General features: G+C 47.0%; 3 protein-coding genes across 3 annotated transcripts; 1 reads left to right on the top strand and 2 right to left on the bottom strand.

The window, feature by feature from the left end:
• Window positions 1-8,542: 8,542 nt before the first annotated feature.
• ASPWEDRAFT_108326 (uncharacterized protein) lies at window positions 8,543-10,430 on the bottom strand (the record flags this gene model as incomplete). The annotated part of the gene is made up of 5 exons (XM_040827977.1): window positions 8,543-9,144; window positions 9,206-9,615; window positions 9,664-9,874; window positions 9,924-10,110; window positions 10,164-10,430. 5 exons carry the CDS (start codon window positions 10,428-10,430, stop codon window positions 8,543-8,545), a joined length of 1,677 nt encoding a protein of 558 aa, XP_040690193.1.
• Window positions 10,431-11,979: 1,549 nt separating this feature from the next.
• Window positions 11,980-12,438, top strand: ASPWEDRAFT_49991 (uncharacterized protein; the record flags this gene model as incomplete). Its single annotated transcript, XM_040837355.1, has 1 exon — window positions 11,980-12,438. One exon carries the CDS (start codon window positions 11,980-11,982, stop codon window positions 12,436-12,438), a length of 459 nt encoding a protein of 152 aa, XP_040690192.1.
• A 217-nt stretch (window positions 12,439-12,655) lies between these two features.
• On the bottom strand, window positions 12,656-15,045 carry ASPWEDRAFT_170030 (glutamate--cysteine ligase; the record flags this gene model as incomplete). Its single annotated transcript, XM_040830555.1, has 7 exons — window positions 12,656-13,663; window positions 13,713-14,298; window positions 14,352-14,474; window positions 14,529-14,671; window positions 14,741-14,806; window positions 14,893-14,965; window positions 15,035-15,045. 7 exons carry the CDS (start codon window positions 15,043-15,045, stop codon window positions 12,656-12,658), a joined length of 2,010 nt encoding a protein of 669 aa, XP_040690191.1.
• Window positions 15,046-15,827: the final 782 nt, after the last annotated feature.

Below are 15,827 nucleotides of genomic sequence, written 5' to 3'. Positions count from 1 at the left end.
ACCCCGTTGCAGATGACTTGTGATAGGTGGCCTAGGGAATGTAAGACGGGGGGGAAGTCGTTATACGTCCGTCCATCGAGCATCTGAGTCGATCCAGATGCAAGACAGTTTTTTTTTTTTTTTTTTTTTTTTTTTTTTTTTTTTTTCCTGCCTTTTGCGATCCATGGCGAACTGCAGGTAGGGGCAAGTATTGCCATGGGCAACTTCCAGTACAACCGCTGAGAGAATCACATTGTTCCGGGATTCTTATCCGTTACTTTGTGTGGCAGAAATGGGAGTCGACCAGGAATAATAAATAAAATACGGACGCTGAACCTTGTGCAAGATGAAAAGGTTGCCTATCCCATCCTTGGCCCAGATCTGGCAACGATCGCAGTGGAGCAGCTGGATCGCACATCAGACAGTCTCTGTGTCCGTCTTTTTTGTCCCAGTCGTACGCCTATCTTCCATCTGCAACTAGGCTGGTAGTCTCGAATTCAGAAAGTGTAATAAAAAGACGCGCCGTTGGAATCGCAAGCAGACCGAGACGTCACGCCCCCTCTTTCTGCTTCTTTTCCTCTTCCGACCGGCCGTTGATTCGCCCGCGCGGCACAGCGGCAGCACACAGACACCTTGCTACAGTGGCAAGATTCTCATGAGATGGGATACACTCGGACAGGTCAGACAGCCTTCAATTTGCAGAGTTCACAGTGTCATGTTCCATGGTTACAAGTACAACGGTACAACGCTCCCCGCTTTCCCTTGCTCGAGATCTCGGGCACTGCCGCCCATCAGTGACACCCTCTAGCCATCGTGATTTTTTAATCTGTCGTAGATATACGAACCTATTACAGACGGTTGGATCCTGACTGGGAGGTTGGGAATGGTGCCTTACTTGGGTGACTTGGCATGTCTAGGAAAGAAAGAGAGAAAAAAAAAAAAAACCGGGTCGTTTCACAGTCAGCCCTCTGGGGTGATAACCGACAGATGGTATCATGAGACACACGAGTCTATCTGCTAATCTGTGACGAGGGACAACTGGCTCCGGACGATTTTCCCAAAGCAAAGATAGACCGTGTCGCATCAATCCTCCGTGTGGTGAGGGCCCTGACAAATCGAGCCATGATCTCGCCGAGTTGATCTCCGGCCTGTCCAAACAAATGCTGACGCTGCATCCTGTGGCACATCGAGATGCACGTTGCAGACTCCAGTCGCTCCAGGTCCGAACCCAGATCCGGCCCCTTGATTGGACCGTTTCTAGCGCATCACAGGTGACGCCGTGAGTCCGTCGCGTGTATGACGTAGCCGTCTGGCCGAGTTTTCTCTCCGATTTTTCTCCTGGGATGGCGTCCACAGTCGACATTATTGGAAAAAGAAAAGAAATTTACTTGAGTCTTCGGTCGGGCCTTTTGGCCATGCCGATTCTGGCCGCATGCGCAGTCTGCCTGGAGATTCCAACGTGCATCGGTTTTGTCTGTCCGGTCTGCTGCTATCCATGGTCTGGCTGATGACAGGGAATATATCATGGATCGATCCCCTCAATTCATGCAAACGACCAAAGGCAGATCGATGTGATCCGTCACCCTCCGATGCCGTGATGCCGTGGCAGTCTTGATGATTATTTGCTCGGATGGAGTACATACATCCAGCTGGAGTTTATCGTGCATATCATCAGGGCTGACCTATGTACCTGTCTGTGCCTACTGTACCTGTACACTGTCGTGTACAGAGTACAAAGTATGAGTTGGTATGAGATGAATATGAGTGATTAGCTTCAGATTCCAACTGCCAACTTTATCTACATTCCTCGGCCTCGACCTTGTTTGAGATATACATTATTCGCAAAGTATGTGTCAGTGAAGTAGATTAGTTCTATGCTACCTTGTGATAATACACACAATACAGGGCACAGAGAACAGATCACCAACCCCACTCACACTTACACACTTACTCACACCCTCTCAGAGCTCTCGCATTCCACAACCCAGCCAGCCATCATCCATCATCCTTCCCATCCACCCCCAAAAATGGGACTCGACATGAAAATGCACCAGGGAGCAGCAGAAGAAACTACCTAGATAGGAACTAACCCAACCCCCGATTTCAGATGCTAGATGAAGCACACTTATCCCTAGGTCCAACAGCAAAGGGCGCGTCTGAGATGAACCCAACGATCGTTTCCCGGACCGGTAAAGGAAGAAAAAAAAATTCCTGGATATTGCGCTTCCGGAGATCACACTGCGGTTTTTTTCTTTTCTTGCTTTTTTTTTTTTTTTTTTTTCAGACCTCTTTTTTTGGTTCTTCTTACGTATTCTACCACCCATACCATACAAAGTACCTTGAACAATGAAAGCAGGCTGTCAAACTCCGGTTCCAGAACCATCACAGAAATTTCCATTCCATGACCAGGAAAATTCCCGTCCTGAACCATGGTTGAGCCACACATCTGGCAGTCAGTGTAGGTTCTGGCTTTGGCTCTGGTTCTGGTTCAGGGTTCCATTTTTCTTTTTTTTTCCTTGTTATTTTTCCTTTGTGCACAGACAGCCAGTCAACTGTTCACTCAGCCCGTGGATGGATCTAACGGTCGCCTGTCGACATCTGGCCAATGGGAAGCGAGTCGTAACGAGGGAAGTGGATATGTGATGAGTAAGGTCAGGTCAGTGAGAGGGATTAGGTTAGATTGACGTTTTTTTTTTTCCTGTCAGTAAACTCAGGTACAAGATGAGTGGAATTATTAGTAAGAATTAAGAAAGAGTTAATATTATCTAACAGTTCTACTAACAAAAGCAACATACTCATAGTCTGCCAGTAAGTACAGGGAAGATGAAAAAGTACCCTACCGTCCACGGAATGAACCACTTCCACTGCTAATAACTAAGTACATCCTACTAACTGAAAAGGCTCCGCTTACACTTCATCTTAGTAAGTACCTAGGTAGCAGTAACCTAAGGCAACTAACTAATTACCTTACCTAGGTACTTACTGAGCGAAAAGCAAATTAAAAAGCAAATCCCGAAATTGATTGATGAACACCGACCAACAGAATTGACGGGAATTGGGAAATGTAATTAAAAAAATATATAAATAAATAGGATTTCTGACAGATATAATTCAATTGGATTGAAAATATAAATAGTGAAATACAGCCTGTATAGTTAAGGTACTAGGTATGTACTAACATGGACATGGACATCTGTGGCTGGGCTGGTTGGCTGGATGGTCGTGCCATGCCATGCCATGCCACTGCAGCGCTATTCCTGATGCAAAATCACCCGTTATGTGATGGCGCAGCTGCATCGAGACTCAGACTCGGCCTCAGACAGACTCATCGTGTTTGTCTCTATCCGGAGTGGATGGACAGTACTTTACCCAAGTAAGGGAGGGGGTGGTGTCTATTCCCTGTCAAAACCTGCATGTCACGACCAGTCCTGTCTCAGTCCCGATTCAATCCAGTTCAATTCGAACACAGATGGATGGACGCTATTAAGCTCAACCCGTTGTAAGTGGAGATGGAGATGGCGGATATGATGGCTCATCTGTCACTGTCAAGGTTGAAGTTTCCTTTCCCCTCCTCTCCCCCTCCCCGCGTTGGACCGGTTGGACCGTAACGGCCGGTTCGAGTTGGACGAGTCGAGAGACCCAGTTACTATGTTAGTTAGTAGCTGGCTAGTAGTACAACGGTGATGATGAATCGATGCCGTGTCGGAAATAATATCGAGCTAACATGACAGCTGCGATCGACATGGCAGCACTCCCCATTCCCGTCGTACAACGTTTGCGAAAAACTGGGAAAAAGTCTGCCTGCCCCAATGTGGGTGGTGATTCAACTACGTCTAGTAGTAACTCAATAGATGCGGGCCTTGTCCCACTTACGATGGATTGATTGATTCACCGACAGGTTGCATATTATCCGAGTTCAATCTGGGTATCTTTGTTTCTGTTCTGTTTGATGGGGAAAGAATCAATCCCATTGTTAGTTTCTTTCTATCGCTGCAGCTTGCCGATCGTTGTGATGGCTACCCACGTACATATCATCCTCCAGACATGGGATATCAGACGGGGAAAATAGCCAGACAGTCTCTGATAAGCATCCTTCACGACGGCTGTGGCAAATGCCATGTCGTGGCATCCAGCCACCTATCACTCTATGTTCAGGGGTTGGTTGTTAAGGTAGAATCATTCCGCAACGCGTGTCCAGAATCCGGGCTTTCCTTGCCGGGGAGGAGAGCAGAGGGGGACTGGATTATTGCCGATGCTAGTCAGACTTAGTATCATCATACAGGCTGATACAGAATGCGTAGTAGGTAGTAGGACTGTAGAAGTCGAGTTCCCCAGGGAAGCTTTATCTGACAGAAAACGGATTATGGATCAATGGAGCTGAGGAAGGGTGGACCACGGGGGGAGCGGATATGGGATCGACAGCGCCAGAAGGGAAAAAAACGACCGTTGCGACCGTTTGCAAGGGAGAGAAGAGGGGGGAGAGGGGCGAATATCATCTCGCCTCGCTAATATGAAAAACGTCCCTTGAAGAACGGCGATGGTCGAATCCCGGTGGACGATATTCGTCCCAAGGGTGGAACCCACCGGACAGGATCGCTAAACAATAACCAAGACAGAGATGATGATGATGGTGGTGGATGATGATCAGATATGAAAGTGGGAACAAAGATGAGAAAAGGGCAAGTGAGCGACAACGCCTGTATACCAAACCGGCAAGAGTCTAAAATCGATCGCAATTTTCCCAGCGCCTAGCCGGCAGTCTAGTTTCCCATCTAGTGGCCTTTCAATTGAGGGCATTTTGGCGAAAAACAGGCTTACATTCCAGTCGTGCCCTTGGCGGAGTCGACCTGCCAAGTGACGTGAATCATGTGATCGCCCCCAGATTTTCGATTCCTTTCTTTCTTTCTTTGCAATAACCCGTATGGCGTATTCGGTGTCCTCTTATCGGGATTGACCTGATGCCTTATGTACCAGTACTTGGGGATTATGATTGTCTGCAGGGCGCAGACAGACAATGGCCACTGCCCGCATATAATATCACCAAACCTAAGCACAGAGCATCATCCGACCCAATCCTTGAAACCTTTGACGCCACATGTCAACATTCACAGTGTGACTGAGTGACAGAAGGAGAGGGGAAGCAGAAAGCCAAAAAGCAAAAATAAAAGGGCCAGAAAAAAAGGGCGAAAAAAAACCAAAATGAACAGCAAGTGGATCGGACCCGGTAATCTCCCTGACATCTAGGCCCAAAACAGAAAGTTGACAGCTGGGACGTTGGCCCAAACCGGTTTAGCCTGGCGCCTCGCAACTGGAGGCTTGACGCAGGCTGACCAAATGGGAATCGAGTGTTTTTTTGTCCGTCGCTTTTTTGCTTTTCTGTCTTCTTTTTTTGCTTTTTCCCTTCCTTCCCGTCGCTGACCGGCCGATCTGTCTTGGATGTTTTAGACAAAAGCCCAATTTTTCGATTTTGGTCCATGGTGATTATCGAATATCGAGACCAAAAGTCGGATAGTCCCTCAGATCTCTTACTTGATACAATGGGGCAGACCCAGTTAAAAACATCATCATGAGATGAACAATCAATAGTTTCATTTTGTGAGCAGAATCTCGGTGTTGAAATAAATAAATAAATAAAAAACATCATAATCATCATACCCTGGACCGACACGTGAAGTGGAACCATTCTTTATCGCCTCCCGTCTTTGGTGTACCAAGATTTGATCATGGGAGGGTCCGGAAGAGGAATTCGAGTCATGGCATGCCAATCATTGCTGTTTGTTACATACCAGGGGGTATGATCTGGTATTAATATTACAATGTCTTGGATCATCGATCGAGAATGCGATACATCGGTATGCTCTATACTTACAGTCTTCCACAGTGCCCAAGTACATACACAATAGTACATAGTACTCGGTACCTAGTGTAGGTGTCTGAATGAATGCCGAGTTCTTCCGCATATCAACATCATCTCCGACTTCTTCCACAGCTAGCTCACCTAGTAACGATCCACCATCCAGCCGTTGGGAATGGTGACCTGACTCGTGGACTGCCCCAAGAGTCGGTCTGCAAGAAAAAAACAGATATCAGACTATTGCATAACTAAATCGCCTGAGCTGATTGAGCCGTTTCTTCTCCCAGATTTAACTCTTTCAAGACCGTTGACCGTTAGCATCTCCTGTTCTCCACCCGCATCAAGAAAATTCCCATCCATGGGCCCGAGGTGGTTCTCGACCCACACAAGGTCTGTTATGGGCCTATGGCTAACGATAGAGCCATAGGGCCGCATCATCAGGTATGTATATTAGGCTAAACTGAAAGCTGTCTGGATACTGTGCACTATCTAGAAGCTATGATGCAGGTTGGGTGTTGAAAGGGTAAAGAGCTACACTCGCCTTACAGGACAGGGCTGGGAAGGAGGAGGAGGGAGTTCCGGCCGAAAGAGACGGCCGAAGGTGATATTGTGATACTGAGCAAGGTAGGTCATCTACGTTGGGTAGTACGTGTGGCTGGGCAGGATTGAATTGCAATATCCATGAATCATGTTGTGTCCGCTGTCCATCAATTCCCCATTCTTTCTCGGGAATAATAACACCATGAACTTGTACTCCGTAGCTCCTACTTCACTCGGTAGTCGATAAACGGTAGACTGTGACTGTGGATACCTACAGTGGATTCAAAAACCCGATCCTTTTTTTCCAGAAAAGCAGAAATAAAAAATAAAATAAAAAATAAAAAGAAAGGGGGAAAGTGGAAGCAAAGCCCGTCAAATGACGGTAGATGAAGCAACTCCAGATTTTGGATTGAAGTAGACTTAACTCCGAGTTAGCAGCGGAGAATATGCCGTGAAGGGAATAAGGACATGGTTAGGAGAGTGTCCAAGATCCATTAATAATTCTCCGTAAGCATCATCTTATGGAGCATCATTTTCATCGTAGGACGATTATGATCCACGCGTAGACATATTAACACCTTCCTAATTGATGGTAGATGTAATTCTACATGTTCATGGTCATAACAACCGAGAATATTATATTAATATTAATTACTATACTATTTAATTACTGTAGTAGTATACTATAATACAGTATAATATTAATATATAATATTAAGTTCCACGGCTGTTTGATATTCTCTGCCAGCAAATAAGACAATGCCCCATCTGCATCTAACCAGATCAGTTCGATTAGCTGGTCGAATCGACGATGCCATCTCACATATAGTCATGTATTTTATATTAATGCGACAGGGATGTCGTAATCTTATAATCTTAATTGTTGCTATTCTGCAGAATTCTGATATAGGCCACATACATATTCTTACCTATGTATATATACATCTGCTTATTTATTCAGGGGGGAACTCACCCCCAATACCCGATGCAAAGTACTCGATCACCTCAATCTAGCCAGATGCATTGCATTCCTGTTACACCGTTGAAAACCCGCCTGGATAGTCTGATTGATAGATACCCAAGAGGAGTTGAGTTGTTTTAATTAGCCAACCGGCTGTGTTCCATGAAAAGTCTTGCTTTCTTTTCTTTCTTTTCTTTTTTTCTTCCCATTTCATTGTTTTGCATAATGTAGTTTGTCAAATAGTTGAATCTATCCAGGTCTGTTTCATTGGTTGTCTTTAGGTTATGTCCTTGGTTACAGGTATATTGCATACACATACGTGTTCGCGAACCAGTTCGCAAAAAAAATAAAATAGCGTGCATGCCATAGATTATCATGAAAAAAAGGTAAAAGTAAAACAGTGGTTCAACTTTCCTTCTGGCCGATATAATTTTTTCTTTTTTTGTATTTGTCAATCTTATTTTTCTTATTTTCTTCTTTGCTTTTTTTTTTTGCCTCTTCTTCACGGCTCACATAAACGAGGTCCCCGAGCACAGCCAAAAAAAGAAAGAAAAAAGGGATCGGCAGGCCTCAATCAAAGCAACCAGAGATTCGAGTGGAAACGGCAATTAAAAAAACAAGATCTTCAAAATGGTGCAATTTAAAAAAGAACGTTTTTCCCTGGATAGCCTTTTGTCCGTGGTTTCAATCTCGATAATTGCCGGAGGGGAGAAGGTCGCAAATGGACAATTGACAGCTTTGACAGGCGCCACAGATGAGGGTCGAATCCACAGTCACTGCCACATGAGGATGATATATTTAGAAGTGGGAAGGTTGGGACTTGCAAGTCGTTATTTTATTTGATCTTCATTGCCTTCATTTTATTCCTTAGTACAGAGGTATTATTCATTCTAGACGTTCTATTTTGGTGACTGTCTGGTTGTGGGTTCATCGAATTTCGATGACCATCGCTTGTTAGTTCTGTTCCTACACGAGATGAGATGATCACGATGAAGGGTTCGGGAATGGAATTGGAGACTTGGAGTATTTGAAATGGTCCCCGATACTGAATAGCTAGTATGTGGATATGGATGTATCGATACTCTGTTGTGTATCACAAGCTAATACTATGTAGGCATGATATCCAATAGCCAAATGTGCTCTCATGCAGAGAGACCAATTGATATCCATCATCCACCACCACCACGACATCATCCCCCCTCATCCTATCACCGCCAATATGCCTTTGCAACCGAATTGATGTAATCGATCCCATCCTTCCGCCACGTGTCCGCCTCCATCTGGCTCGTGACATTGGCATCGAACAAAATATCAACCGGTCGATCCGTGTTATACGCCTCCCACCGAACGCTGTCGCTGCCATTCCCGATGCCCCCCGAATTAGGATCCAGGTCGTGGATGAACGACGCCCACATGCCCGTCATCAGCTTGCTCAGCTGCGCGTAGGACTCGGGCACCCCCGCAAACGGCTTGCCGTAGTGATACCCAAGGCCGGCGAGGTTGTAGAAGACAAAGGCGACTTCTTCAAAGTGCGCTGCGCCCGAGAGGTACGGGGTGTCGGCCGGGCGGACGTTGAAGCGGTAGCAGTAGGCGGGTGTGTTGGAGGCTGCCCACGTTGCGCATTGTCTTCGTCGGTTGGCGTGCATGAAGTAGTCGCCTGCGTAGGCGTTGGTGCGGCGCCATTGGAGGCCCTTGGAGGGGATGCGTTCGCTGCCCAGATAGGCTGGGATGCCTTGTGATGGGTCGTCTGGGTAGAGGTGCAGGATTTGCTGGGCTATTACGGGGGGCAGTTTGAACCCGGATTGTCCGTCTGGTGAGTACGTCAGATGGTGTAGAGCAGAGTGATTTCAAGATAGATGGACTGGACTCACCGGTGAGGTACGAGTAGAACTGCTCAGTCGTGTTAATCCCCGTAGGCCCAAACGACGTCCCCTCATCCGAGTTGGTCCCTGCGATAATGGGCACCTTGATAAATGCCTCCTTGTCGAGGTTGAGACTGCCCCAATCCCGGATCAAATCGCCATCAATCGCCGGCGAGAAATTGTACACTGGCGAGCCATCCGTGCCGTTGAGAGCTGAGTTCAACTGTTCGAATGGAACCTCGCGCAGGCATTGCAGCGTGTCCACCACGTTCGAGCAATTCACCTTGGCCACCAGCTCGTCGTAGTCGGCCTGGTATCCTGTGTTATTCAACGGACTGGGAGATATGGGGCCTCCAGATTGCAGGATGGCGCCTCGAAAGAGACCATCGTCTCGACCTCCGTATGCCGTGAGATGATATCTGGTCTGTTAGTTTCAATAACCCAGTCTCGGCTCTATTAAAACTCACCCGACGCTCATCCCACCTGCTGACTCTCCCCAGATAACTACCTTGTCTGGATCGCCTCCAAAAGCGTGGATATTCTCCTTCACCCACTGCAACGCCAGTCTCTGATCTCTCAGCCCGATATTCGTATTCCCACTGCCTGTGACTTCGCTCGACCCGAGAAATCCCCACGCCGATAGTCGATAGTTCAGCGTGACGCCAATAAACGGTTTACCTGTGGGGTATATTAGTGTCTTGTCTGTGTCGAGACAGTGACAGCATACCGATTTCATGGGCATTCGATACAATTGCAGACATGTTATACCGTTGATCAGCCCCAGAGCCCATATAATAACCTCCTCCATGGATCCAGACACCCACGGGCAGCTTCGAATCCTCATCGACAGACGAGTCCCGGATTACGTTGAGCGTCAGGCATTCTTCCGCCATGGGATACCAGATTGAATCGGTCTGCTTATGAGCACAACACATATACAAGAGACAGGGAAGAGAAGGCAACTCACCCCATATCCCACACAAATATCCGAATACTCCTTTGCCTGCCTCTCCCCCTCCCAACTCTCATTCAACGACTTGGGAACGGTAAATCGCAAATCTCCCACCGGCTGCTGCGCATACGGTATACCGAGGAAGAAGTCCTGATTATAATGCGCATTTCTCGTTCCAGCGTACGTCCCGTTCTGGACGGTGGCTTTGGGATCTGAGATAGTAGGTGCGGAATTCACACCAGCAGCGCATAAAGCGAAGAAAGCAAGGGCTGGTTTGATCATTTTTGCAGAAATGCCCGTTTGTCTGGCTGTGTGGGTGAAACCCACACCCAAGACTTGAGCTCAATATATATAAATGTCAAGACTTGCGGGGCTATTCATCGCAATCAATTGCCATGGCGTGGCAGTATAATAAAACACTCATATTCACCCATTCTACCGAGGATTTATCCTATCTAACAGCCCAACTAGTTTCAGAATCCATTGAATATGGGGTGATGCGGAGCAGGAAAAACGTCACAGATGCAACTTGCAGCGGGGCCCATCTTGCACGTTTTGCCCCTCAACTATCCTGTTTGAGGATAAAAGGGGTCTTGTTGATGCGGAGAAATTGAATTAGTCTCGTGGGGCCCCGGATGAGAGATATTTTGTATCGTGGAGAGGAGGAGATGGAGATGGAGATACACCGACAATTACCCGTGAGCCACTTATTATAAAGGCTATCCAAAGCTAATGGGATGCCACGGATGTATGCCCAGCTTGAGTTAGGCTGGAGTCTGATTGAGAAATAAGCAGTGGAGAGAGGTGAAAATATTAGGAATAGCACTAAATATGTTTTCTATTGTGGTGTCTGCATGCGTTTTAATTTGCAGCTTATTCCTCGATTACTGATTGTCATTAGACAAGATTGACAGTTGTGGCTTCAACCTCATTACAGAACTTGTCCCTCCTGGCCCACTTAAAGGCCTACTATGCTATACTCGCATATACAAATGTGAACAACCTCAGAAGAATTCACAACCTCCAGCCTCGAGCTCTCTAAACAGCAGACTAAACTACAAAAGCCCAACACCTGTGATCCTTTTATGGTCGTGAGCTGGAGCTGTGCCTCAGATGTCGAGGAAGGTGGGTTGGGCATCCGTCGTCTGCAAACCCTCCAAGGCTGTAAGTGGATAAACGATGCAAATTATTCCAAGCATGCATTATTGCCTTTCATTCAACTGGCATACGCAGATGATCTTACTTTTCTTTGAAGAAATTGAAACAGAGCTCAGTGTTCCATCACATACACCGAATCAACAGACAGTACTATCCAGGATAGAGCATATATTGTCTCAGTCCGAGTATGACGCACTTCGACCGTGTTTGCAGTCGTATGGTTACACAATACACTCACCGTAAACAAGTCTAAACGATCATCCATCCATATTCGGTGGTTGTCGACCGGCTGTGAGAGTCATCTTCGTGCAACAGCAACGTCTCATGTCTCAGCCTTCCTCGCACGGTATGATGGTATAGAGTTTCGATAGTCGGAAGGAAAGTGATGGAAGGTATTCCAATTGGTGCTCAGGATTGTCCATTAAAAAGTGATGTCTTTGTCTCTGTGATGGCCAAATCTAGCAGGGCTGGTTATCGGATAACTGCATGTGAAGTTGGATTTGGTAAGCCTGTTTTTGCAAGGTCGTACAGATATTTGGTTTCATGTGTCTTTTTTAGCCAGAGGTAGAATGATGTCGAAGATGATATCCGCCGAAAATATGATAAAAGAAGTCTTCAGCGAAATAATACTTCAACGATAAAGCATAAAGCTGTTTATTCCTACCCTCTCAAGATGTGCTGGTGTCCATCAAACCAATTTCGCCCACGATCAACCCAAACATCCCCCTCAGACATAGACGAAATCATCGCCGTCACGAAAGGCTTCCTCGCCGCACTGGGAGCAAAATCACGAAAAGAATTCGAAAAATACTGCGTTCGAGCAGGAGGAATGGCGCTGTGGCCGCCGCCGCCCACACTGCCTCGCTTCTGCACCATCGGCTCATTTGTCGAGCATATTGCCAAAATCCAGGACGATATTGATGAGCGAATCTGGGATCCCGAGGTCAAGGTGCATGGGGCGGGAAATCTGGCTGCCGTGTGGGCGCCGTTTCGGTCGAGGATTAATGGAGTCGTGGATCATGTTGGTGTTGAGCTGTTTATTCTGCATAAACTCGACGAGGGATGGAAGGTGACGGGGTTGGCTGATTCGTGTCGACGACCGACGGAGGAGGAGAGGTTGTCTTTGGTTTGAATTGGATGTTGGATGGATGATTGCTTTGTAGGTGAAATTAATCGGATATTAAAAACTTCATAAAACATATGCTGATGCTTAAACAGAACATAACTGACAGTAGATCGTCAATCATAGATACCACCAAATAATAGAAAAGAAAACAGCATGTCTATCTCATAAACCGAACCTGTTCTCTGCGCCGCCCATTTTGAAGTGTGCATTCACGCATCTATATCTAATTCTTCTTGCCCCGGAGTAGCTCCCATCCAGCGCTTCCTCCCTTACCTTCCTTCACGGCCATCTCATCAACCGATTTGACGAGATCGTAGCAGATTTCCTCAGATACCACACTGTCATGCTTGTATCCTGGGTGTGATGCGACAAATTCACGGATCCACTTGGCTCCAGTCCAAAGTCTCCCATCTGCCCGCTTTCTGATCAAGTCCAGATAACTTGCCAAAGAGCAACGGGTCTCGACGTCCACATTGACACTGTCCAAATAAGATTCAACAAGTGGAATAAGTCCAGGGAAAGATCCGTCAGAGGAACCGTTGATAATGTCCGAAATTGTCATGAGATCGTATTCCATTTCCACTGGGCCAAGAGGAGGTGACGGTGGTGGCGTATTGACAGCAGAAGAAGCAGTAGACGAGAAGTTGCTGCTGTTAGCCGACTGCTGTTGCTGTCTTGGAGCACGGCGAGCAAACGGGTCCTTGCGGAAATAGAACTTCTGGTCGTGCACTGCGTTGCGTGCGTGCGCCGTCTCCATATTCTCAGTCGTCCGCTGAATAGGGATGTAGAAATTCAGATCAAAGCTCAGAATGGCACGGGTGACGAGCACAATGAAAATGCTAAAGGCAGCATTCTCAAAATCCGTCATCTGGATTTCCATCGAGCGGAATTCAACTCTCCAACCGATATCATCCTTGTCAGGCGGTGGTGGCTTGAAGCGCATGTGTTGCCAATTTGTAGACTGCAAGTTCTCAAAGTGATCGGCCTTGCTCAAATCCAATTCCTTGAGATCTTCAGAGAAAATAACCAAGGGGTCCCGAATGAAGAGGTGCGCAAAATGCGTAGCCAAAAGATCATCCATACCGCCTTCCAATAGGCGTTTCTTGATATCTTTGTCGACAATCAAATCCGGATCCAGATACTCCTTTCGTAGCCTGGGATCTTGGGAAATGTAGGTCGAATTTGACGCGTACCTGGACTTGGGGATCCTCCACCGATCATTCTTGAGCGGCTGTAGTAAGTCAGCATTAGTCTATCACCAATTGGATTTAGCAACCTACAAGCTCTCCAAGTTCTTCAGGGGTTCGGTCATCGACCGCCCCGCCAATTTGGTTCCATCGAACATCTGTGTCGACAAGGAATCCCTTATATATCGGTGTCGCGGCAGTGAGTGCCAGAAGAATTGGGCCCAGGGGGCTGAGTTGGTCATAGAGTCTTCTCCCCTCCGTCATATTTTTCGCTTGGAATGTAATCTGAAGACAGCAGCTACCCATTCCAAACGCCATGGCGTCCATATAGACATGGCCGTCTTTTGCGGCTCCATTCCGAACATCGTCATCTTCAGGCCACTGATGGAGATCATAATCCACGGTTGGATCTTTGAAAGGCTCAGGTGTGTTTGTGTCCTTGAAAACAGGTACATTCAATTCTACCTTTCGGCCCCTTCTTGATCTTATATTGGCCGCCAAAGTCGGGAATCTGATGTGAGGATTGGCAATCTCGTCGGGAACAAACTGCGAGCGCAATGCTGGACCGGACGGAGGGAAATACGGTTGGATGTAGTCGTCCTTTGTGCCCAGGCGAGGGAACGTCGTCAGGGTGATGGGGTATTCGTTGGGTGCCATGTGGGCTTTCGCAACCTCACGTCTTGAATCATGGTTAGAGAGTTGGAGTTGTTCCCGCAATCATATCAGACTCACCTCCGCTTCATATTGGACTCTACCTTCAGTAGATCTTTGAAACCAATTCCCCATGGCCTTCCTGGTGTAGCCTCAAGCATAAATCGTCCAAATTCTGGGTGAAAGTGAGGTGGTTCCTCATCACTAAGAACTATCAGAAAGTGTTCTTCCTCGATTCATATCCCCAAATCTACTTACTTCTCAGGTCCCTGGACATTGTTTTCAGAGCCTGCCTGCCACAGTGCTTCGTCCCTGGCCAGTGACTTGAGAATCTCAGCCTGAGCAAGAGATAACCGGGCTTTCTTGGCCTCCCCGTCCACTGCTACAACAAGGTATTCGACCTAATTTTGAACGAAATAGTTAGCGTAAGTCCTCTCGTTCCTCATGATACCATTCCAAAGATAACCTACCTCATCACCCCATAGCAGAGCATCGCGCTCCTTCCCACGTGCACGGCGCCAATTTGCAAGTAATTGCTGCTTCACGTTAGCCGTTGCTGACTTTGAGACCAGGCGAACAGTGGCAAAGAGAAAAAAACGGTGATGATTCGTCTAGGCCTTACCTCAATACCCCATTCACGGACTTGGCCGGCATTCTTCTTTGCCTCAGGCCATTCCAATGCTGTTCCAAGCGCTCTGAGATCAAGGTTCAAAATTAGCCTTCACATCCCCAAGCAGAAAGTCCCAGCAATAACCTTCACATACAGCAAACCCATTGTATAATCACCAAATCGTAGGAGCTAGACTGTGAATTCAGTGTCGAGAGAAGTTCTCGGAATCGTCAGGCCAGCCTTTTCAGACTCGACTTAGAAGCCCCGCAGAGGTGAGGGGAAGACCCTTGGTGTCGGATGCGAACTAGGGCATCCAAAAGGAAAAAAAAGCCCGGGAGGGAAAAGAAAAGAAAAAAGGATCAGCAGCAAAGAGCGCTAAACCGATCGCTCAAATGTCGACGACCAGAGAGACAAACAGCAAAGGAATTCCCAAGTAGGTGATAGGCTTCCCAGACATCACTGTCTTTATGCTGCTTTTTCTTGCTCTCCGATCCTTCGGGGACCAAAAGCCCGTCAATTGCCTATTGGCGTAGGGTGTCGACTCGTCCTGATTGTGGGGGGCACTTTTGCACGTCGGCCGTTTCGCGGCGGGGCATCAAGACATTTTATCGTTGATAACGCAGTATGCGCAGCGGAAAACAGGAGGAGGATTTCTAAGCGGGAATGCCGAACGGAGAAATCAGGTGATTACGTTGATTGCACGTAATGTGCACCAAAATCTTATAAAAGCAGTCATCTTTTGGGATTATTAATGCCAGAAGAAAACTGTAGAAAGAGACGGATAACTGTTACTTCAAATTTCTGTATATTTGCCGATTATTGGTGCGACTTTATGCTGCAGCTCACTGCATATAGTTGTCCCAGTCCATGTATTACTAACCATGCTGACAAAATTATATGACAATTCCCCGCTTCAAACGCCGATATCAGTTCTTACTAGATGAGGG

Source organism: Aspergillus wentii, assembly GCF_001890725.1.
Source record: "Aspergillus wentii DTO 134E9 unplaced genomic scaffold ASPWEscaffold_3, whole genome shotgun sequence".
Taxonomy (NCBI): domain Eukaryota; kingdom Fungi; phylum Ascomycota; class Eurotiomycetes; order Eurotiales; family Aspergillaceae; genus Aspergillus; species Aspergillus wentii.
This window is presented reverse-complemented; position numbering and strand designations above follow the sequence as displayed.